Source organism: Myxine glutinosa, chromosome 5 (genome assembly GCF_964187855.1).
Source record: "Myxine glutinosa chromosome 5, kmMyxGlut1.1, whole genome shotgun sequence".
Taxonomy (NCBI): domain Eukaryota; kingdom Metazoa; phylum Chordata; class Myxini; order Myxiniformes; family Myxinidae; genus Myxine; species Myxine glutinosa.
In genome coordinates this window covers 211,618,285-211,643,774 of record NC_136265.1, presented here as the reverse complement: position 1 = coordinate 211,643,774, position 25,490 = coordinate 211,618,285, and the positions used below count along the sequence as shown (strand labels likewise).

Genomic DNA, 25,490 nt, shown 5'->3' with positions numbered 1-25,490 from the left:
ATGTTCATCAATTGGTGCTTGCATTGGAACCCAACAGTTATTAATTCAATCTTTTGTGGAGGATAATGCAAATGGCACTATCTGAACATAGTCGTGGCTAAAACATATTGGCACCCTTGTACTTTATTCAAATAATGCACCATTTCTTCCAGAAAATTATTGAAATTAAAAAATCCTTTGATATCCACATATCAATTTTTTTTATTTTTTTTTTTGGTGTACAAGATTGAGGCTCGTGTAAGAGCTAACATTAATCACAACAAAACAAACGGACACATAAAACATACAATAAAGGGAGTGGTAGACAAGATGGGGGGAGAGGGAAGCACACAATTACAACATTGGAGAACAGGGACATCAAAGACAGAAAGACCACCAACCTGCCTGCGGTGAGTGAGTGAAAGGCCCTCGGAGTTAGCTTCATCGCCAGAGATTCCAATGATTCTGGCAGCTTTGGTTTCAACAGCGTAAAGACGAGCTAGGTGTGAGGCAGGAGCACCGGCCCAGAGGGGGGAACAGTATTCCATTGAGCTGCAGATGAAAGCCTTGTATGTGGTGAGGAGCTCAGGTGTGCCAAGGAAGGACTTTGTACGATGGAGGATGCCCAGTTGGCGACCGGCATTGGAGGCCAGCTTGGAAATGTGGTTTTCCCAGGAAAGATCATGGCAGATTGTGAGACCATAGAGATGATGAGAGGTTGAGTGACAGCACTTCTTGGAGTGGATTGTTGAGAAAGTAGATGGGAGGGTTGTCCAGTCAGTCTTTTTGGAGAACATACTAAGAGTGAGATTTGTCAGGATTGAAAGACATGTTCCACTTATTTGACCAGTCTGATTTTGTCCAGGTCTGCAGAGAGTGAGGAGGCTGCAGACTGCCGATCAGAGGGATGAGGTATGGAGCAGCAGAGTGGAGTCATCAGCAAAGAGATAGAGGATTTTCCAGAGTCGGAGAGATGGAAAGCACCTCCCTGGAAAGCACCTTGATCAAGTCCATCTCCAGAGAAAGAGAGATCATTGATGAAGACCAGAAAAAGCACAGGGCCCAGAACACTGCCTTGGTTTGCAGCGGAGCAAAACAAAAAAACCTGAAACAATTACTAAATCTTAGCTTATTCCACACAGAAATCCTAAAATGGCCCAGACAATATTATTGGCACCTTTTAGAAATTGTTAGAATTAATTAGATTTAAAGCAGGTGATTCACCTTTATTTTAGAATTGAACTCACCTGAGGTGCAGTTCTTTGCAATATAAAAATCACTCACTCAACCAGTTTGAATGGAGAAAAGGAGTCATTCTGCTGTTTTGTGTCACTGTGTGTTCTGCAATGAGCATGGAGAAAATAAAGAAAACCAGAGAATTGTCTGAGGAGCTCAGACACAGGATTGTAGACAAGCATGGACAATCTCAAAGCTGAAAGTCCATCTCCAGAGATCTTGATGTTCCTATGTCCACCGTACGCAATGATGTCAGGAATGTTAAGGCCTATGGCACTATAGCCAACCTCCCTGGACGTGGCCGCAAGAGAAAGCTTGATCTAAGATTGCAGCGAAGGATTGTTCAAATGATAGAGAAAGCACCTTGATCAACGGCCAAACAGATTCAAGCTGACCTTCAGACACAAGGTACAAAATTTCAACTGGCACCATCCATCGCCAACTCAATGAAAGGGGGTTCTATGGTAGGAGACCCAGAAGGACCCCACTGCTGAGAGAGATATAAGAAAGCCTGACTGGAGTAGGGGCAAAACACACCTGATTAAGCCAAAATCCTTCTGGGAGAATGTCATGTGGACAGATGAGACCACATTAGAGCTTTTTGGTAAAGCACATCATCTCTATGTTTACAGAAAACGAAATGAAGCCTTCAAAGAAAAGAACACCTTCCCCACAGTCAAACATGGAGGAGGTTCAGTGATGTTTTGGGGTTGCTGTGCTGCCTCTCTGGGTGCCTTGAATGTGTGCATGGCATCATGAAATCAGGAGATTCCCAAGGCATTTTGGAGCGCAATTTTCAACCCAGTGTCAGAAAGCTGGGTCTTCGTCTAAGCTCTAAGGTCATGGGTTTTGTAGCAGGACAATGACCCTAAACACACTTCAAAAAGCACCCAGGAATGGTTCAAGACAAAATGCTAGACTGTTCTGAAATGGCCAGCAATGAGTCCAGATCTAAATCCCATTGAACACCTGTAGGGAGATCTGAAAACTACAGTTGGGAGAAGGCACCCTTCAAATCTGGGAGAACTGGAGCAGTTTGCACAAGAAGAGTGGGACAAAAACTGCCAGTGGAGAGATGTTGGAAGCTCATTCATGGCTATAGGAAGTGCTTGACTGCAGTTATTTTGTCCAAGGCTGTGCAACCAAATATTAAGTCTAGGGTGTCAATAATTTTGTTAATGCCATTTCTTTTTATTTCCTGATTTAAAAGGATATATTAAGTTCTGAATCAAAAACAAAGGTTTTGTAATATTAACAGTGAAATAAAGAACCGTGGAGACGAAATACTTTTGTCAATTTCAACTTATTTCTCGGGAAAATTGTGATTTATTTGAAAAAAGTGCAAGGGTGCCAATATTTTTGGCCACGATTGTATGTTTTTTTTTATGGCTAGCAATTCTTATTCCATTATGCCAAAGTGCTGGTATGCGGTGCTCAAGCCTGCATTGGAGTTTGATTTGTGGACTCTTGAATGCTGTTTGTCATGCTACACATACACATACAGTACCACAAAGCTTCCTGGCATGCAGACTTTGCATGTAATGGAGCTGAGTTCCCTGACCAAAGTGCAGACTTTGGGCTGAGCTATGCGAAGAATGGGGAGCTTCTCAAGTATATCCGGAAGCATCGCTCATTTGATGAGGCCTGCACCCGTTTCTATTCTGCGGAGATAGTCTCGGCGCTGGACTACCTGCATGGCCTTGGGATCATACACAGGTGAGGGTGCTTAAAGCCACCTGTGGTCATCTGTGTCAGTGTGATGATGGAATGTGAGCATGTCGTATGGCTTTTCGAGCATAATATACGATGTATATTGAATACCTTCGGTATTGATCCCTGATTCATACTCATCCCCTCTCCCGGCAACTCCTTAGCTCAGAATCTCTCGTCACCTCCTCCCCCTCCCATCCCCACTAAACATAGTTTATGCTTGTTGTGGTTGGATTAGGTCATTGTTATTGTGATGTCACCATGGAACTCTCTGGTGCTTGCCAAGAGCTTTGTGACTGTGCTGTGATGGAAGCCTTTGTTTTCATTTCATGTGGAATGTCACAGGGCCTGGAACCTGGGAAAGGCTGATGGGTCTTGTTGCGAACAGTGAGAGTGCATCTGAATGTTTTTGGTATCCCGTATTTATTTTCCCGCTTTTTAACAATTCACTTCTGTTGACGTTTCATCAAACATTGGGTTGTTTCACGCCCTGTTTAAAGAATTATTGAAGCTGGTATCACATTGCTCTGATTGTACCTCCCACTCGTGATTTACGGAAGCAGACCAACTCTAGCTTGTCATTGTCAATGTGATACTAGGGTGTTTGAATGCAGTGCAGGGCATTGCCAATTTCTCTGCCGTTTACACAGAGGCAGTCACCGTCCAGTGGGATGATCACTTGTGACATTATTGAAAAAAATGGTTATTAATGTTGCAGTTTAGTTGGAGGCTTGATTGATCACCATGGACGCTTGTACGTAGTGAAATCGGTGGCCTCTTCTTCACCCCGATACTGCACGCTTTTACATGCCACAATGCCACATGCCAAACGCTTTCACATGCCACACCATCTTACATGCCACACCCTCTCATGAGGTGCATATATATATGTATATAGAAAATATATATATGTATGAGTATATTAAAAGGCAGTGTCCGTCCATCCGTCTGTCTCTTCCATAGCTCCAAAACCATGAAACCTAGCGGCCCCAAACTTTGCATGCACACACCTGGACCTCCAACAGATTGCATTGATGAAAACTGGGTGTTTGCGTGTGTTGAAACACCCTTTTTGAAGATGATTAATGAGGTGCTCATCATTAAAAAAAAAAAACCTGAAAAAGGGATATATATATATATATATATATATATATATATATATATATATATATATATATATATATATATATATATCAGTCACTATGCGACCTTCATATCATCAGTGGAGAACCGCCAGCAAGGTGTCCCATACAGCTGCTGCTGCACCTTGCTGGGAGCGATAAGCACCGCCTGCCACGCGGTAACGTTATCTCTGGTATCCACTCATCATATGGAGTCGACCTGGTTGCGGTTGGGAGTTACTAATAATGGTATCTGTACAGATACGGTACAGACTGTACAGACTGTACAGACTGTACTGTATTGTACTGTATTAGACGCTGACTGTACAGATACCATATATATATATATATATATATATATATATATATATATATATATATATATATATATATATATATTGTTGTGGTTTTGAGTTTGTCCAGCGAGTCTAATAAAGGTTAAAATTTCCCCCTCATAGTTAGTCACACAAGCAACATGTAGCCTCGCGATAGTATAGTTATTTTTTAGTATTTGTGAGCTTAGTCCTTTCCCATTGTTAGTTCTGCGTTGATTAGAGTCAGGAGAATAGGCCCTACTTCTACCGACTATCCAGCGTCCCTAGCCTCATGCCCCTTTGCGCTGACTTGGGTTCATTTTGGGCGAATTAACACGAGGCAGGCTAGGAGGGTCGGGGCGGAGCCTAAGGAGGGGCGCCAGAAGCGCTGACTGTAAGCACGAGCCGCCAATCAGGGCTCGGAGGTGGTGGCGCCGGCGCCGCGTCACAGGGCATGGTAAGAAGGTTCGAGAGGGTTCCGGAAGGTTCGGGGGTGTAGCTATAAAACCCGCTGCACAAAGCCCCCGAAGAGGACTAGCGCTGAAGGACTCGTTGAACAGGACTGCTGCCTGAAAGGACCCTCGATGATGAACAAAGGACCTGCCCAGGGGAGAACTCGCGCGCACTAACCAACTTGGAGGAATCGTGGAAGAGGAGTTGTGAGCGTCGGAGAACTGTGAAAGATACGCGGGCGAAGCAAGACGCACCTGAAACGAAATACGTTTTACATAAAATACATAAAATAATACGTGACGCTCAGTTGAGTTGGAGGCTGATCGATATACAGCGCATTAAGTCACGCGAGTGAAAACGGCTGTGTAATCGCCAGCCGCGCTGAGAGTCCCGCATTTGCCGTCTCACCTCATCATCTGCTTTGTTCGGGAGACACGCGACGAGGTTCCTTCCATCGCCTGCTGCCATATTCGCGGGACGTCCTGGGACCGGGGAGAGTCGGACGGGAGAGTTCCTGGACAACCACGTCGACGCGTCTGGCTGGAACATCGACCCATCTGCAATTCCCTGTGTGAGTGTGACGGGCCCGAGTCCGGGGGATAAGATAAGACTGTGTAAGTGCTGCCCTGTGTCTCTGCGTCCCGATCATTGTACATACAGTCACGTGAAAAAGTAAGTACACCCCATGTAAAGTTTTGACTTTTTCAACATATTTCAACATACAGCTATTTGATCCTCATTTCAACAATATTGATAGATAAAGGTGATATAATATAACAAATATCATGAAATATTTACATTTTGTAGTCCATTGTATAATTTAAATAAACATAAATGCAAATTTCACGTGCGGAAAAAGTAAGTACACCCTTGGCTCCAATATGTGGTATTGCCCCCTTTGGCAGAAACAACCTCAAGTAGGCGTTTCTTATAACTGCTGACCAGTCTCTGACATCGACTGGCAGAAATTTTTGCCCACTCCTCCATGCAGAATTCTATCAGCTGTGCGATGTTTGAGGGGTTTCTTGCATGCACAATATGAATGAATGAATGATCGTTTTAAGACCATTTTCCCCGCTAGAGCAGGGGTTAGCCTTGCGGCACCATGACAATCATGATTCCCTGTTTGAGGCAATGTTTTTATGGCCGGATGCCCTTCCTGACGCCAACCCTTAGTCGCCTCTTATGATGCGCAGGGATACGGTGTACCTATTCTAAACCGGGGTACACACCGGGATCATTCATCCCAGCAAGCTGGTACTCAATTTGCCGACCTCGGAAGGATGACAGGCTGAGTCCACCCCCCTGGCGTTAATTCAGCGATCGACCGCGATTCGAACCCAGGATCCTCGGATCCCAAGCTGGCACCTTAACCGCTAAGCCAACTAAGCCAACAAGAGCATGCACAGCTCGTTTCAAATCCCCCCCACAACATCTCGATGGGATTTAGATCCGGGCTTTGACTTGGCCATTCCAGAACCCTCCATTTCTTTCTTTTCAGCCATTCCTTGGTGGATTTACTGGTATGTTTAGGGTCATTGTCATGTTGCAAGGTCCACCTTCAGTTGAGCTTCAACTTTCCGACAGATGGCCTCACATTATCCTCAAGCACCATCTGGTACAATGAAGAATTCATCGTGGATTCTATGATGGTGAGCTGTCCAGGCCCTGATGCAGCAAAGCTGCCCCAAACCATAATATTTCCACGACCATGCTTTACATTTGGTATCAGGTTCTTGTGGTCAAATGCTGTCTTTGGTTTTTGCCAAACATGTCTTCTGGTAATGTGGCCAAATAGCTCCACCTTTGACTCATCTGTCCAGAGCACATTGTTCCAGAAGTGCTGGTCTTTGCCTCGGTGTTCATTGGCAATCTTTAGTCTTGCCCTGATATTCTTTCTGGACAGCAAAGGTTTCCTCCTGGCACACCTCCCATGCAGATCAAATTTGTGCAGCCTCTTTCTAATGGCAGACTCGTGCACTTTGACATCAGCAGTGGCAAGAGCTACCTATAGGTCCGTGATGACATTCTGGGGTTCTTAGAGACTTCTTTCAGCATCTTGCGGTCTCATTCATCAGCATCTCATTCAGCTCTCAGGCTGAACTTGCTGGGGCGGCCTAGCCTGAACAAGTTTGCAGTTGTTTGGAATCTTCTCCACTTGTATATGATATTAAGCACTGAGATGTAGATGATAAAGACCAGCACTTCTCCACTTGTAGATGTAGGGGACAAGGTGGCCCAGGTTGCCTTGAAAGGCTCATTTTGCATATGGAGTAAGTTTATGGAGGCACGTCGAACGGTGCAGGTTGGTTGTTTTTTTTTTTTGTGTTTTTACCATTATTATATCTTATTTTGTGTATATGAGTGAGTGGGTGAGGGTGTGTGTTTTTGCATGAATTAATTTTTGCATGAGTGTGTGTTGATTGGTGTATGATGTAAGGGTAGGTGCGAGCTCTTTCACGAGCTCTTTCAGCGCTTAGCTCTTTCACGAGCCTCGATTCAGTATACAAAAAAAAAGAAGAAAAAAAAAAAGGTGGTTGGTTGGTTGGTGATGTGTGTGTGTGGGTGTGTTTGTGTGTGTGTATGAATGATCTGGTGTGTTTTGTTGGTGAGTGGTGAAGGGTATAAAGATGGGTGTTTTCGTGTTCCACCATGTTTGTTTGGTGCTGTGGATTCTGGACGCGGAGGTGTTGTTGTTGTTGTTGTTGTCTGCGTTCGCACTGGCTGGGGGTGGGGGTATGTATGCATCCAGGTGTAGTTGCTGCATGTGGATGTGTATGTGCCCCTGCTGGCCCACCTTCGCTGACCGTATCGAGGTTGAAGGGCCGAAACGGGATGATGCTGAGGACCTCGACTGAGGACCCGGTCTGTGCGGCACACTTGTGACCAGGTGTGTTTTGAACTTACATATTGTTACGGTGCTACGCCGCCCTTCTTCCCCTTACCAAGGGGGGATTAATCCCCTTGTTCTTTCTGGGCTTGGTGGAACCGAGGCTTGATACGTCCCTTCCGGACAAACGCAGAGTAGGGTCAGGGGACCAATTCTCGCTCATACCTAATTCCCTGCGCCGCCCTGAAAGAGAGGAAGCAAGCCTCGCACGAGCCACGTGTGGTTTGAGTACGCCGAGTGGATTGAGTACCACGTGGTCCGTGCAGTTTTAGTTAGTGGAACCCGATTTGAGCGGTTTTATTCGTACCATGCTTTGCCAATGAAGAAACCACAGGAACGATCGAATGGAAGAAAGGAAGAACACAGGTTTAATTATTCCCGCACGTATGTACAATGATCGTGGATGCAGAGACACAGAGCAGCCTTAGTCAATCTTAACTTATCCCTTGGACTCGTGCCCGTCACACTCACACAGGGAATTGCAGATGGGTAGATGTTCAGCCAACGCGTCGACGTGGTCGTCCAGAGACGGCCCCCGTCCCGCTCTCCACGGTCCGAGCACGTCCCGCGAAGATGGCAGCAGGCGATGGCAGGAACCTCGTAGCGCGTCTCCCGAACAAGGCAGATAATGAGGGGGAACGGCAAACGGCGGGACTCTCAGCGCGGCTGGCGATTACACAGCCGTTTTCGTCACTCGCGCGACTTAATGCATGGTATAGCGATCGGCCTCAAACTCAACCGAGCGTCACGTATTAATAGCGCGTCTTTTGGTTCATGCGCGTCGGGCTTCGCCCGCGTATCTTGTACAGTTCTTGGGCGCTCACAACTCCTCTTCCTCGATCCCTCCAAGCTGGTTGGTCAGTGCGCGCGAGTCCTTTACTCACCAAGTCTTTCGTTGCAAGTCCTCTCGGGTTCTTCGTTCATCTGCGAGGTCTTTCGAGGGCTTTGCACAGCGGGATTTATAGCTACGCCCCCGAACCTTCTGGATCCCTCTCGAACCTTCTCACCATGCCCTGTGACGCAACGCCGCCGCCACCACCTCTGAGCCCTGATTGGCGGCTCGTGCTTACCGTCAGCGCTTCTGCCGCTCCGCCCTCGGCTCCGCCCCGGTCCTCCTCGCCTGCCTCGTGTTAACTCGCCCAAAATGAACCAACGTTAGCGCAAAGGGGCATGAGGCTAGGGTAGCTGGAAAGTCGGTGGAAGTAGGGCCTATTCTCCTGACTCTACTCAATGCAGCACTAACATAGGAAAAGGACTAAGCTCACAAATACGAAGACATAACTATACTATCGCGAGGCTACATGTTGCTTGTGTGACTAACTATAAGGGGGAAATTTTAACCTTTATTAAACTCTATTAAACTTTACTCTATTAACTTAAACTTTACTCTATTAACTATTAAACGAGCCTGGTGTTGGGCTGGCGGCTAGGGTGCCAGCTTAGGATCCTAGGATCCTGGGTTTGAATCCCGGTCGATCGCTGAATTAACGCCAGGGGGGTTGACTCAGCCTGTCATCCTTCCGAGGTCGGCAAATTGAGTACCACTTCACTGGTAATTCCCTGTTTGTCGTAAAAGGCGACAAAAAGGGTTGGCGGCAGGAAGGGCATCCGGCCATAAAACATTGCTTCAAAAAGGGGACCAACAAAAACAACAACAACCACGGTGCACGAAAAAAGGCCAACCCCCGCTTTGCGGGGAAAAATGGCCTCTAAAAGGTGGTTTTTATTAAACTCACTGTACAAACTCAAAACCGCAACAATATATATATATATTATTAATTTTGTTGTTGTTGTTGTTGTTGTTGTTGTTGTTGTTGTTGTTGTTGTTGTTGTATACAAGATTGAGGCTCGTGAAAGAGCTAACATTAATCAAATAAACAGTCAAACCGACACAAAATAAAGGGAGCGGTAGACAAGATGGGGAGAGAGGGGGAAGGACACAAACACAACATTTCAGAGCAGGGACATCAGGAGATCTGTGGGAGGGAGAGTGCTTGGGGGGTGGTGGAAGAGGTATAAATCATATGGACACTGCAAAGACTTCCAGGAAAGAAGTTTGAATTTCAAAAAAGTGTATCTGGGGTGAAAATTAGCGGGGGTAGAAAAGATCAAGGTTTTAGATGGGGGAAGATAAGAGATGGTGGTGAACAGATGTTTCAAAGACCTGGAGGGAGGAGTGGGATTGAAGGGAGTGGTGGAGTTTGTTCCAGGGGCGGGAGAAAAGGGGAATGAAAGAGTGAAGGTGAGCAGAGAGCCTAGATTTTGGCATTTGAACCACAAGAGGGTTGCTGGCAGATCTTGTCCGACCTGCAGGAATATTTGGGGGACAGAGCACAGAGAGAGCTGGGGGAGCAAGGCCGGAGAGGAGTCGGTAGAAGACAGAAAGACCACCAACCTGCCTGTGGTGAGTGAGTGAAAGGCCATCGGAGTTGGGTTCATCGCAGGAGATTCCAATGATTCTGAAAGGTTTGGTTTCGACAGCGTGAAGCTGAGCTAGGTGTGAGGCAGGAGCACCGGCCCAGAGGGGGGAACAGTATTCAATTGAGTTGCGGATGAAAGCCTTGTATGTGGTGAGGAGTTCAGGTGTGCCGAGGAAGGACTTCGCACGACGGAGGGTGCCCAGTCAGCGACTGGCTTTGGAGGCCAGATTTGCAATGTGGCTTTTCCAGGAAAGATCATGGCAGATCGTAAGACCCAAAAGCTTGAGTGACAGAACTTCTTGGAGAGGATTATTCAGAAAGTGGATGGGAGGGTTGTCCAGTCGGTCTTTTTGGAGAGACATAGTAAGAGTGTGAGATTTGTCAGGATTGAAAGACATGGTCCACTTGTTTGCCCAGTCTGTGATTTTCTCCAGGTTTGCAGAGAGTGAGGAGGCTGCAGTCTGCCGATCTGAGGGTTGAGGAATGGAGCGGCAGAGAGTGGAGTCATCAGCAAAGAGATAGAGAGGATTTTCAAGAGTCAGAGAGATCATTGATGAAGACCAGAAAAAGCACAGGGCCAAGAACACTGCCTTTGGGGAACTCCAGCCTGAACAGGAAGAGGAGATGAGAGAAACCCATTCAGGGCCACACGTCGACTACGACTAGAGAGGAAGTCCGCCAGCCATGCGTGGAGATTTCCATGGATACCAAAGGAGGAGAGTTTGGTGAGCAGAGCGGGGTGCCAGACCGTATCGAAGGCACGTGATATGTCAAGGGAGACGGCTCTAATTTCCTGTTTGGCATTGAGGGCCTCCATCCATTGTTGAGAAAGGAGAAGCAGCATGTCCACTGTCCAGAGTAGAGTGACCTGGTCTGAAACCAAATTGATCATCAGAGATCAAGCCATTGGAGAAGAGGAAAGATTTCATATCCGAAGCAATGATGGATTCCATGACTTTGCTGATAATTGGGAGAAGGCTGATTGGTCTGTAGTTGCTAGGATCTGTTTTGCACCTTTTTTGTGCAAAGCCGTGATGTTGGCTGATTTCCAAGCAGATGGCAGATGACTTTGAGCAAAAGAGTGTGAAGAGAACAAAGAGAGGGACTGAAAGAGCGGAAGAACAGGATTTTAGGACCCGTGGGCTGATGCCGTCAGGTCCATCTGCAGATTCAGTCGAGGGTTGACAGAAACTTTTCCACCTTGTCAGGAGGAAAGGATACAGAGTCCAGGAGCAGCTGGGTATGACTGGGTACAGAGAGGGATGGGTTGGGACACAAGATTTAGAGGCAAACACAGAGTTGAGGCATTCAGCTTTTTCATGTGCGGAGTCAGCTGTGTAGCCGTATGAAGTGAGGGAGGGGATGGAGGGGGAACAAACACCAGAAACAGATTTGACCAGACGCCACCAGAATTTGGAAGAGGGAGACAGATAAGAGAGTTCGGTCTTGAGAATGGAGAGATATTGTTTCCTGGCTCTCCTGAGGGTGGACACACACTTGTTTCGGGCTTTGTGAAAACAAATGAGATTTCCTCCCGTTGGATTTGCTTTCCAGGAGACGAAGGCAAATTGTTTCTGGGCAACAGCCTCACCACAAGATTCCGTGTACCATGAACGAGAGGAAGGGTATGACAACTGAAGACGAGATGGGATAAATCTGTGCATGAGAGAGAGCAATTTACTTTGGAAGAATTCCCAGGAAGAATTGATGTCAGAGGCAGTAGAGATGGGAGACCAGTCCAGATGATTGATGGCTGCTTGAAGACCGGGCCAGTTGGCCTGAGTGAAATGCCAGACTCGTTGATGCTGAGGAGGCTCTCTGAGTGGTCAGAGAGATGTCCACTTTAACAAGCACATGATCAGATGAGCCGATTGGAGCAGAAGAAGAGCAGCAGATATTTTCGGGGAAGTTAGTCATAACCAAGTCCAGAAGAGAAGATGCTCCGTTGACTGAGATCCGGGTCGGGAAATTGACAGATTGTGTCAGTCCCAGTGAGTCGCAGAAGTCCTTTGCTGAGGAGCCATGGCTGGTGAGAGAGGTGCCCACACCCAGCCAGCTGGCATGGTGACAATTGAAATCACCACATATGAGGAAGAGATAGTTGGGATGAGTTGATAGAAGTTGGTCCATATTATCAGACAGCGAGATGTAGATGGAGTCATCACTGTTTGGTGGACGGTACAACACACATATGAACAAAAGGTGGGAGCGAAGGGGAAGCCGTAGCCAGAGGTATTCCTGGGGGTGAGGTGGAGAGAGGGCAGTGCAGGGCGAGTGAGGAAGAGAGTTTTTGATAAAGATAGCAACCCCACCTCCAGGACGAGGCTCAGGTCTATCATACCGGAGGAGGGAGTAACCTGGGAGAGATTCCAAGGAATCAGAGACATCATGAAGGAGGAAAGTTTCTGTTAAGCAGATCACGTCTGGTTTGTCAGAAGCAACCTGTATGGAGAGATCAGTCAAGTTTGAGCGAAGACCCCGGATGTTTGAGGTCCATACCGTTAATGAAGAGGAAGGGGGAGCAGTTGAAGGTGTGTCAGAAATTTCAGAATAGTTTGGAGAAAGGGAAGGATGGGGCAGACAAAAGGTTTGATGGTGATTGGGTGAGGCACAGTGAGGTGTTATTTGAGGAGGGGGAAGAGCGAGGCAGAAGGTTGGGGGAGATGAAGGTGAGAGTTGGAAGGGGGAAGAAGTGGGGAGGACGCTTTGAGGAGTGGTGAAAGGGGAGTCTAGGAGGGGAGGGGCGAGGGGGGAGTTTCGGAAGGAAGGGGCAAGGGGTGAGATTTGAAAGGGATGGGTGATGGGAAGGATTTGGAGGGGAGGGGCAAGGGGGAAGATTTGAAAGAGATGGGTGATGGGGAAGATTTGGAGGGGAGGTGACATAATAGTTAGTTGATTATGTGTCATACTATGTCAGAGATGACATAATAGTTAGTCCAAGTGATTCATTGACACCATATTTTGATCCCCAAGGGAGCTCGTATTACCATAGTAAGACAAAAATTCAAGCGAAGTCGATTGCGCACCATCGCAAATCCCCTTGCTTTCCACCTAAAGCAAAGTCAAAAGTCGGGAAAAAGTTCCACCACGACCCAATTTCAAATTTTGTTATAAATTAGTTTATTTCTGTTTTGATCCCTGTGACCCTTAAGTCCCCACCCTCTGGAGCACAAACAGGGGTCAAATTCAAAAATGTCATGATACATTTCATGCTCCTCCCAATGTTGATTGCATATGCAAAGTTTCATTTAAAAATGCACCCGTTATTGCATTTTTCGGTGTTTGACCTTTTGACCTCCCCCCGGGGCGGGGTGAAAAATGGCACGGCTCTTGCACCCCTGTGCCATGTGGTGATAATAACGACCAAGTTTGGTGAATTTCTCTGTGTTATTTTCAAAAAGCTTTGGGATAAAGATACATTTATTTATTGGGCCAATCTGCACCGTCTCTGCATTTGCATGACATCACTATTTCTGCATGCATTTCTATGCCAGCTCCACCTGGACATCCTGTAATCACTTGATTGATTTTGTATTTTTTTAGCATCTTGTATGGAGTCTATAGAATCTCGAGGCTGACCTTTTGGCAAGTGTTATTTTTTTTCCTGCTCGGCCTAAACTCGACCGGGTGCAGAAGAAAGTAACTTTTTGACTTGCAGGGATCTGAAACCGGAGAATATCCTCCTGAATGAAGATATGCATATCCAGATCACAGACTTCGGCACAGCCAAGCAGCTGCCCTCAGATAGCACACAGGGTACGTCGTATTTCTCCTTCCAGATGAACGCTGCACTTGCCTCGGTTGACCTCTTTTCCCCTTGCATCTCCGATCTTGACCCTCACTGCTCTACCAACACTACACACAAACCAGAATTAAACTTTTGCATCGATTTTCCTGGTTCTTACAAACCTCGGAATGTAAATTGGGAATCCTCACCAACTGATGGAATTCCATCAACGATGGAACTTCAGGCATTTCCTGAGACTGCTGTCCCCTGTGTTCATAATATTTTGTTTCTCACTTTTACTGACTTCTTCAAACCTTCAAACACCTGCAAAGCCATTTGATCTTGGATAAGCTCTTGTTGTGCCATCTCTCCCCCGGAGCAATCCCTTCTTTTCACGTGCCGTTGTACATTTAAGCCCTCTTTTTCTGCACTGTCCTTCACCTCACTAAGCCTTTACTCACCCGCAGACATTGCTGGGCAAAAAGGAAAGCAGTTCCGAGTGGGGATATGTGACTCATCTGTTAGGAAGCTATGTATATGTTCCATAAACGGATAGACAGGTCATTGGGGAGCCTGCTTGCTTTTAGCAGTTCCAGAGGAAAAAGGCACAGGCGTTCCCTTGCTATACAAGATGTCTTGAACTATGATCTCAACTATACAGAAAACACCGGGTCTGTCTGCATAGTGTTCCTATGTCAACCAGTGGTTCTTGACGCTCGGAAACCCAGGTTCAAATCTCACTATATGCGTTTCTCCATTGTCTACTCCTGTCTTTGGAATTCATGTAAAAGTACATTGGTGTCTACTAATGTCTTTGCCTTCCATGTGATGTGTTCAATAACGTGTGTGTGTGTGTGTGTGTGTGTGTGTGTGTGTGTGTGTGTGTGTGTGTGTGTGTGTGTGTGTGTGTGTGTGTGTGTGTGTGTGTGTGTGTGTGTGTGTGTGTGTGTGTGTGTGTGTGTGTGTGTGTGTGTGTGTGTGTGTGTGTGTGCGCTCGCCTCATGTGTTTCCATGCTTCGCGTGCGTGCGTTCCTCGTGTGCCAGCATGTGGCATGTCACGCGCATGTCAACCAAACTTGGTACAAAGGTGTATTATGATGCAAAAATGAACTGATTCTATTTTGGGTTCAATAGGTCAAAGGCCGAACACCCTTTAATTGAAAATCTGTGGTTCTGCAGTAACTTATGAACCACTTGAGAGATTTCAACCAACTTTACACACTTATGAACTGTAATACAGAGATGAACTGATGAAATTTTAGATTGAATAGGTCAAAGGTCATGTGCCCTTTGGATATCATTCTGCTGCTGACCATAACTCGAGCTAGAAGCGTCTGATGTTGCCTCTCTTTTACTTATCTCTTTCTTTCTCTCTCTCTCTCTCTCTCTCTCTCTCTCTCTCTCTCTCTCTCTCTCTCTCTCTCTCCCCCCCTCTCTCGCTGATGCTTTCTCTCAAGTGACCATTCATTTTTCATGTGACCTTTAATTGAGGTCAAACGTACCAGTGAGATCACATCTAACGTGGGGCTCCTTTGAGTCGAATTTTAATTCTAGTTTTTAACTGATGATTGTTTCATCCTTTTCACTTTTATTTTTGTCGTCTAAATCGAGGCTCCTGAAAGAGTGAGATGCGAAGGCAAAGTGGCAACGCAGTTGCAGTAGAGTAGTTCAGTCCCAGGCTAACACAAGGAAAGGTAATGTCCGAACAGGAAGAGACGAGGAACGGAATCGTGTTTTATTGACTTTTCCAAATGAATAGAGATCGGTGAAATAGGTGAAAAGTCAAAGCGAGAAAGAAAACCTCATTTCCAAGACTATTGTCTGCTCCTGCAGTGAATATATTGACCCTGAGTTACCCAAATTGATGGAAGTCTCGTTACGTTAATGAGGTGGGTAATTTTCATCCATCGCACTGTTTTTACACTACATCGCACAACATCATTCTTCTTGCATAAAATTAGCAGCTCATCAAATCGTTCTCAGAAGGATGAAAATGCTAATTGTTTGACTGTTTGAGGCTGAGTGCCGATTTGCAGGTAGCTAAAAGTTGTGCGCCAGCCAGTGCATCGGTATAAAATGGATTGTTATCGCCTCTTCTTTCCCTCTTGCATTTCTTAAGTTTTCTTTAAAATAAACAACAAACTTTACGGCAGTCCCTAGTTTGTTTGTTTTTTAACATCGGTACTGATGCATTTTGTTTTTCAGATCGAGCGAATTCCTTCGTTGGAACCGCACAGTATGTATCACCTGAGCTGCTGACAGAGAAAGCTGCTTGCAAGAGGTACGGATTAGCCTGAAAGGAAGAGGGGGCTTGGGTGAGGTGGTGGGGAGATTGAGGGGGTTAGTCTGGATGGTTTAAATTTGGACTGTATGCCACATTGGGAGTGTATGTTGAAAGGCCTGGCACGACTAGAGTGCATGAAAAGCTCGCTACTTTTTTTTTCTTTTTTGGGGCATGACCCCAGGCTCCTTGAGCTTGTATAAACTGTATAGCAGTGGATTTTTCGTGTTCGGTGTTGGGTTATAAAAAGGATGTTGCGGTTTTTTGTTTTTTTTGACACGCAGTCACATCTGCGATAAATTTGCTGTACCGTTTTGTCTTTCACGATTTTATCTTTGATTTTTACACTGCCGTTAGTTTTTTGGGATTTGTTTGTTTGTTTCAGCTCTGACCTCTGGGCTCTGGGATGCATAATCTATCAGCTGGTTGCTGGCCTTCCTCCTTTTCGTGCCACGTAAGTACCATTGTTTTCCCAGAAACTGGCTTTGGTAATTTGATAGCCGAGTCAAAAACCGTACAAGCCTTTTAACCCGTTTCCATTAGCTCCATTGAATAAGCAGCCACTCACTGTATATATTTTTTCCAATTTAGTGTGGGGATGGATGATTGTGTAGGAGTGACTTTGCTTTCTTATGATTGGAGGGAAAGTCTCGTGGTGCTTGTATTCAGCCCAGTCTGTCCTTTGCAGTGGAAATGGGCCATATACACATGTGAAAGAACCTATATATTAGCCTTTCATGTGAAAGAAAGATTAACCAGTCAATAAGCATGAGTGCTTACGGAACTTGAGCTCAATGAATATAGCCGCTTTGCATACAGCAGGGGAAAAAAAATTCAAAAGTTTGTACTGGTTCTTCAATATAGCAATGAACCCTGAAAACTCTTTGGATAGTTTTTATTTTATTTTTATTTTTAAATTGCGTGCATTGAAACCACAAAGTGTGAATGATTCGCAATGCTGAGTTTGTTCATGTGTATATGAATGAATGATCGTTTTAAAGCCATTTTCCCCGCTAGAGCGGGGGTTGGCCTTGCGGGCCCCATGACAATCATGGTTCCCTGTTTGAGGCAATGTTTTTATGGCCGGATGCCCTTCCTGACGCCAACCCTTGGTCACGCTCTTACGATGCGCAGGGATACGGTGTACCTATTCTAAACCGGGGTACACACCGTGATCATTCATCCCAGCAAGCTGGTACTCAATTTGCTGACCTCGGAAGGATGACAGGCTGAGTCAACCCCCCTGGCGTTAATTCAGCGATCGACCGGGATTCGAACCCAGGATCCTAGGATCCCAAGCCGGCACCCTAACCGCTAAGTCAACACCAGGCTTGTTGTTCATGTGTGATACTTGTTTTTAAAAATCTTACCCCTCCGACAAAACTTACAAAAGTTTTTTTAAATCTTACCCTGTGAGGCCTTCTGCTTTTCCTCTGTTAGCAAAATGTCAAAGCACGATGTGTTCAGTACAAAGAAACACTGAAAAAATGTTTTCGGAAAATAAATGTTGAGATCAGAGTGCGCCTGCAAATCTGACTTTTTGTGTCTCTTACCCCTCCGACAAGGATGGAGACGGGGGACATTACAATGATTCTGTCTGTCCGACCGACCGATCACCCGGCCATGTACTTTTGTGTTCATGATATTTCAAAAATCGTTGAATATTTAGCTCTCATATTGCAGATACACTACATGACCAAAAGTATGCGGACACCCCTTCTAATTTGTGGATTTGGCTGTTTCAGTCACACCCATTGCTGACAGGTATATATAATCAAGCACACAGACATGCAATCTCCATAGACAAACATTGGCAGTAGAATGGGTCGTAATGAAGAGCTCATTGACTTTCAACGTGGCACCGTCACAGGATGCCACCTTTCCAACAAGTCAGTTTGTCAAATTTCTGCCCTGCTAGAGCTGGCCTGGTCAACAATAAGTGCTGTTATTGTGAAGTGGAAACGTCTAGGAGCAACAACAGCTCAGCCGCAAAGTGATGGGCCACACAAGATCACAGAACGGGACCGCCAAGTGCTGAAGCGCATAGCACGTAAAAATCGTCTGTCCTCGGTTGCAACACTCACTACCGAGTTCCAAACTGCCTCTGGAAGTAACGTCGGCACAACAAATGTTCGTCAGGAGCTTCACGAAATGGGTTTCCATGGCCAAGCAGCCGCACACAAGCCCAAGATCACCATGCGCAATGCTAAGCGTCGGCTGGAGTGGTGTAAACATTGCCGCCATTGGACCGGATCAGTGGAAACACGTTCTCTGGAGTGATGAACCACGCTTCACCATCTGGCAGTCCGACAGATGAATCTGGGTTTGGCGGATGCCAGGAGAACACTACCTGCCCGAATGCATAATGCCAACTGTAAAGTTTGGTGGAGGAGGAATAATGGTTTGGGGCTGTTTTTCATAGTTCGGGCTAGGCCCCTTCATTCCAGTGAAGGGAAATCTTAATGCTACAGCATGCAATGACTTTCTAGATGATTGTGTGCTTCCAAATTTGTGGCAACAGTTTGGGGAAGGTCCTTTCCTGTTTCAGCATGACAATGCCCCCGTGCACAAAGCGAGGTCCATACAGAAATGGTTTGTCGAGATCGGTGTGGAAGAACTTGACTGGCCTGCACCGAACCCTGACCTCAACCCCATCGAACACCTTTGGGATGAATTGGAATGCCGACTGTGAGCCAGGACTAATCGCCCAACATCAGTGCCTGACCTCACTAATGCTCTTGTGGCTAAATGGAAGCAAATCCCCAGAGGAATGTTCCAACATCTAATGGAAAACCTTCCCAGAAGAGTGGAGGCTGTTATAGCAGCAAATGGGGGACAGACTCAATATTAATGCCCGTGATTTTGGAATGAGATGTGATGTTCGGGTGTCCACATACTTTGGTCATGTAGTGTATATATTCCTCATTACATTATCTCAACCTGATTGTATTACGGCTGTGATTGGCTGAATTATGTTGCAATTGCAACCACCTCGGTAACTTGGCTTGTGCACACGATATTTCAAAAACAGTCCAATATTTAGCTTTCATCTTACAGCTCTATTCCTCATACCACCCAAAAGGTGGGGGACCCAGAGTATCAGCTCCTTGGTGTACACCACCCCTCCCTCCAGGCGCTGCATGACGTCATGGCCTTCAGCGCCCTGTGATGGTGTGCACTAAAAGGCCGTACTCGGTTTTTACTCAGTTTGTTTTCTCTTTTTTGTTCGAGCGATATCTCAGCCATCCTATGAGCAAATAAGCTGTAATTTGGGCACAATGGTGAACAAGTGCTTAGAAAAAAAACGGCATATTTAATTTTTTGATTAATCAGCTAATTACTTAATTGGTATCGATTTATTGATTACTTATTTATTTTCTTTCTCATCAATATCTCAGGCACCTTTTGAGCTATTAAGCTGTTATTTGGACACAACAGTGATCAATGGGATTTGGCTATAAAGGGTATTTTTGATTAATTGATTAATAGATTAATTATTCAATGAACTTGATTAATTACTCGATTAATTTTCAAAAAGTTAAAGATTCAAATGAAACAGTGGTGGTTTCGGTGCACTATTAGCCAATTGATTAAGAAATAAATTATTTTACGATAATGGATTTTATATTGCACTTCAAAAAAAAAATTCAATCTCTCAGTCTTCCTTTCTGCATTCTCTAAACTCACCTTCATTCCACCCCTCCTCTATCGTTTTTAAATGGATCTCTGACTTGAAAATCACAATAAACCCAGTTTGTAATAAATGTTCGTTTTTCATTAATCATCCTCTTTCTAAACTCCTCCCTCACCCCTCCCCTTAAAATCTCCCGCCTCTCCCCTCCCCTTCAAAATTCCCTCCCCTTCAAAATTCCCTCCCCTTCAAAATTCCCTCCCCCCACCCCTTCCCTTCAAAACTCCCCCTCTCCTCTCCCCTCCAAAACTCCCCCCTCACCCCTCCCTTTCAATTCTCCCCCCTAACGCCTCCCCTCCTAAACTACCCCCCCTCGCTCCTCCCTTCCAAATCTCCCCCCCCTTGCCACTCCCTTTCAAATCTCCCCTCTCCCCCCTCCCCTTCAAAACTCCCCCTTGCTCCTCCCCTTCAAAACTCCCTCCTCCCCCCTATGTTGAAAAGTCCCCCACTCCCCCTGTTGTTTTGTGTGTCCCTTCAAATCTCCCCCCCTACCATCTTTCTCCAATTCTCCTCCCTCCCCTCTCCTCTTCAAAGCTGCCTCCTCCCCACTTACTCTCCCTTCCATCTCATACCTCCATCTCCTCCAACCTTCTACTTTGCTCTGCCCCTCCTCAAACAACCCCTCACTGTGCCTCATCCCATCACCATCAAACCTTTTGTCCTCCTCATCCTCTCTCCTAACTCTTCTGCAATCTCTGACAAACTCCCTACATCCCCCTCTCACCCTTCATCTTACCCTACCGCTCCCCTCCCCTGTCCGGCACACAATGCTCCCCCTCCCTCTTCCTTAACCGTATGGACCTCAAACATCCGGGGCCTTCCTTCAAACCTGATTGATCTCTCCATGCAGGTTGCTTCTGACAAACCAGATGTAATCTGCTTCACAGAAACTTTCCTCCTTTGAGATGTCGCTGATTCCTTAATATCTCTTCCTGGTTATTCCCTGTCAGAAGCAACCAGTATGACAGACCTGAGCCTCGTCCTGGTGGTGGGGTTGCTATCTTTATCAAAAACTCTCTTCCTCACTCTCCTTGCACTGCCCTCTCTCCACTCCACCCCCAGGAGTACGTCTGGCTCCGACTTCCTCCCCGCTCCCACCTTTTCTTCTTATGTGTTCTGTACCATCCTCCAAACAGTGATGACTCAATTTACATTTCGCTGTCTGACAACATGGACCAACTTCTATCCCCTCATCCCAACTCTCTCTTCCTCATATGTGGCGACTTAATTTGTCATCAAGCCAGCTGGCTGGGTGTGGGTACCTCTCTCACCAGCCATGGCATCTCAGCAAAGGACTTCTGCGACTCATTGGGACTGGCACAATCTGTCAATTTCCTGCCGCGCATCTCAGTCAATGGAGCATCTTCTCTTCTATACTTGGTTATGACAAACTTCCCTGCAAATGTCTGCTGCTCGTCTTCTGCTCCAATCGGATCATCTGATCATGTCCTTGTTAAAGTGGACAACTCCCTGGCCATTCGCAGAGAGCCTCCTCAGCGTCGACGAGTCTGGCATTTCACTTGGGCCGACTGGCATGGTCTTCAAGCAGCCATCAATCATCTGGACTGGTCACCCATCTCGACTGCCTCTGACATCAACTCATCCTTGGAATTCTTCCAAAGTAAACTGCTCTCTCATGCACAGATTTATCCCATCTCGTCTTCAGTTGTCATACCCTTCCTCCCGTCCATGGTACTCTGAAACTTGTGGTGAGACAGTTGTTCTGAAACAACTTGCCTTTGCCTCTTGGAAGGCAAATCCAACTGAAGGCAATCTCCTTCCACCACGTTCCTTCCACCAAGCTCAGAACAAGTGTGTGTCTACCCTCAGGAGAGCCAAGAAGCACTATCTCTCTATTCTCAAGACTGAACTCTCAAACCTGTCTCCTTCCTCCACATCCTGGTGGCATGTGGTCAAATCTGTTTCTAGTGTTTGTTCCCCCTCCATACCCTCCCTTACCTCAAATGGCTACACAGTTGACACCGCACGTGACAAAGCCAAATGCCTCATCTCTGTGTTTGCCTCAAAATCTTGTGTCCCAAACCCATCTCTCTCTGCACCCACCTTACCCAGTCCAACCCAGCTGGTCCTGGACTCTGTGCCCTTCTCTCCTGATGAGGTGAAGAAGTTTCTGTAAAACCTCAACACTGATTCTGCAACTGGACCAGACGGCATCAGCCCACGGGTCCTAAAATCCTGCTCTGCTGCTCTTTCACACCTTCTCTTTTGCTCAAGGTCATCTGCCAGCATCTTGGAAATCAGCAAACATTACCGCTTTACATAAAAAGGTGCAAAAATAGATCCTTGCAACTACAGACCAATCAGCCTGCTCCCAATTGTCAGCAAAGTTATGGAATCCATCATTGCTTTGGATGTCAAATCCCTCCGCTTCTCCAATGGCTTGATCTCTGATCATCAATTTGGTTTCAGACCAGGTCACTCTGCTCTGGACATGCTGCTTTTGCTGTCTCAGCAATGGATGGAGGTACTCAATGCCAAACAGGAAATCAGAGCTGTCTCCCTTGACAATATCACGCGCCTTCGATACGGTCTGGCACCCCGTTCTGCTCAACAAACTCTCCTCCTATGGTATCCATGGAAATCTCCATGCATGCCTTGCGGACTTCCTCTCTGGTCGTAGTCAATGTGTGGCCCTGAATGGATTTCTCTCATCTCCCCTTCCTGTTCAGGCTGGAGTTCCCCAAGATAGTGTTCTGGGTCCTGTGCTTTTTCAGGTCTTCATCAATGATCTCTCCGACTCTGGAAAATCCTCTCTATCTCTTTGCTGATGACTGCACTCTCTGCTGCTCCATTTCTCATCCCTCACATCTGCAGTGTGAAGCCTCCTGATTCTCTGCAGACCTGGACAAAATCACAGACTGGTCAAACAAGTGGAACATGTCTTTCAATCCTGACAAAACTGACTCCCACTATGTCACTCCGAAAAGACCGACTGGACAACCCTCCCTTCTACTTTCTCAAAAATCCTCTCCAATAAGTTCTGTCACTCAAGGTTTTGGGTCTCACTATCTGCCATGATCTTTCCTGGGAAAAACACATTTCCGAGCTGGCCTCCAAAGCCAGTCGCCGACTGGGCATCCTCCGTCGTGCGAAGTCCTTCCTTGGCACACCTGAGCTCCTCACATACAAAACTTTCATCCGCAGCTCATTGGAATACTGCTCTCCCCTCTGGTTTGGTGCTCCTGCCTCACACCTAGCTCGGCTTCACGCTGTTGAAACCAAAGCTTTCAGAATCATTGGAATCTCCCACGATGAAGCTGATTGTGAGGGTCTTTCACTCTCACCGCAGGCAGGTAGGTGGTCTTTCTGTCTTCTACCGACTCCTATCCTGCCTATCTCCCCCAGCTCCATTTGTGCTCTGTCCCCCAAATATTCCTACAGGTCGCACAAGATCTGCCAGCAACCCTCTTCTGGTGAAACTGCCAAAATCAAGACTCTCTACTCACCTTCACTCCTTCATTCCTCTTTTCTCCTGCCTCTGGAACAAACTCCCTCACTCTCTTCAATCCCACCCCTCCCTCCAGGTCTATAAAACAGCTGTTCACCACCATCTCTTATCTACCCCCATCCAAAACCTTGATATTTTCTACCCCTGTTATTTCACCCCAGATCCACTTTTTTTAATACAAACTTCTTTCCTGGAAGTCTTAGCAGTGTCCATGTGCTTTATACCTCTCCCTCTCTCTCTCTCTCCCCATCTTATCTCCCGCTCCCTTTATTTTATGTTTTTGTGTCAGTTTTTTTTGTGTGATTAATGTTAGATCTTTCACGAGCCTCGATATCAACAACAACAACATGCATTTTAAGGCCATTTTCCCTGCCAGAGCGGGGGTTAGCCTTGCATTCCCCATGACAATCTTCTCCATTTTGCCCTATTTTCTGCACCTCTCCTTGTTAACCCCCTTGCCCGCATTTCTTCTTCCACCATCTTTAGCCAAGTCTTTCTGGGTCTTCCCCGTCCTCTACCTCCTTCCACATTCATTTCCATCACTCTTCTCAACCAGTCACTTTCATCCTTCCTCAACACATGACCAAACCATCTCGACCTGTTCCTCTTCACAGCATCAATCACAGGCTCTATTCCCATCTTCTTTCGCAATTCATCATTTGTCTTTCTCTCTCTCAACGATACTCCGCACATCCACCGACCCATTCGCATTTCCACCCTTTCCAGCCTTCGTTGCTGCTCTATGTTCATTACCCATGTCTCGCTCCCATAAATCATAACACTTCTCACACATGCAGCATACACCTTTCCCTTCAGCTTCAACGACACTCCCCTTCTCATCAGCACGCCACTCAGTTCCCGAAACTTCTTCCATGCACATCTCACTCTCGCAACCGTTGCCGAGTCTGATCCACCTTCTCCATTCAGCATGTTTCAGACGGCTTCACGCCGTCTCCAAGATCCAACTCAACATTTCCTCCATCTGCAGCTCCCTCTGTGCACACCTTACATTTGAATGTAGCTGCCACACTGGTTAATGACCCTCTCAGACCACTACATTTTTGATGAACCCACTCAGCGCACATTGTACATTGAATGGAGTTCACTGCGACTCCCTTCCTGCATACAGCACATGGCTACTTCCCAGTTCTTTCCACCTCACCACATGCTTTACCACTTGCCATCACCTTCGTCTTTCCGATATTCACCTTCAGACCTTTTGTCTCCATACATTCCTTCCACTTGTTCATCTTTTCCTTCAGTCCATCCATACTTTCCACAATCAACACCAGATCATCTGCATACAACATCTCCCACGGTAAACCCTCCTTTACATTCCGAGCCAGCACCTCCATCACAGCTACAAATAGGAGTGGACTTGGTTCCGACCCCTGATGCCCTCCCACCTTCACCTCAAACTCACCACTGTTACCATCCTTCGTCCTTACAGCTGTGCGCGCTCTTTTGTACATTGCCATCACTACTCTGATCAACCATTCCTTCACTCCTAACTTCCTCAATGCCCATGTCAATACTTCGCATGGAACCATCTCGAATGCTTTCTCCAGATCAGATGTTGATGTGCGGGCCTCGATGTTGTGTACAAAAAAAAAAAGCGATCAATTAATTAATCAATTATTGTACACCGCTCCCTGCCAATTCTGTCTCCATGTGCTGCACGGCGGCATCGTTGGGCATTGAAGGTGCTCCGGAAATGTCACGTGCTGGAGGATATGTGATTTATTTATTTAGCATGGGGGCGGTGTACATTGAATGTAGCTCTACTTGTTGATTCTTCTTTTGGATCTTTATATTTTTGCTTTGATTAAAATGGTTTGCAGTCTGCGGCAGCTGTCTGCACTGCTGCGTGTGACAGTCATGTACGGTTGGTGCTTGCGAATTGTAACACTGCACGGTTTTATGTGCTGTGCAGTTTCGAAAAAATATAGAATGGTGGAGTGATTATTGAGAAATCCTTTCCAAGCAGCTGTCAGCATTTTTCATTTTTCTTAAGTCCAATAATGAGAATAATTACCTCCGTCGCCGAAGTTGAGCAGAGGTTATGTTTTCACCCCTGTCTGTCTGTCTGTCTGTGTTTGTCTGTCATGAAGCATGACATCTCAGTTGTGGACGGATTTGAACGAAATTTCGTTGACCAGTTTGGTGTCGTTTGGTGTCACAAGGACGATCCGTATCCAT

The 25,490-nt window shown here is 46.3% G+C and overlaps 1 protein-coding gene across 1 annotated transcript in view; it reads left to right on the top strand.

Annotated features, from left to right (window-relative positions):
- The window catches only part of PDPK1 (3-phosphoinositide dependent protein kinase 1), a 112,657-nt gene that overhangs the window by 52,456 nt on the left and 34,711 nt on the right, over nucleotides 1-25,490 (top strand). Inside the window, exons 5-8 of the mRNA XM_068114963.2 lie at nucleotides 2,787-2,931; nucleotides 13,782-13,879; nucleotides 16,056-16,131; nucleotides 16,517-16,585. Of these exons, the coding sequence (XP_067971064.2) occupies nucleotides 2,787-2,931; nucleotides 13,782-13,879; nucleotides 16,056-16,131; nucleotides 16,517-16,585 (388 nt within the window). The remainder of the gene's footprint in view (nucleotides 1-2,786; nucleotides 2,932-13,781; nucleotides 13,880-16,055; nucleotides 16,132-16,516; nucleotides 16,586-25,490) is intronic.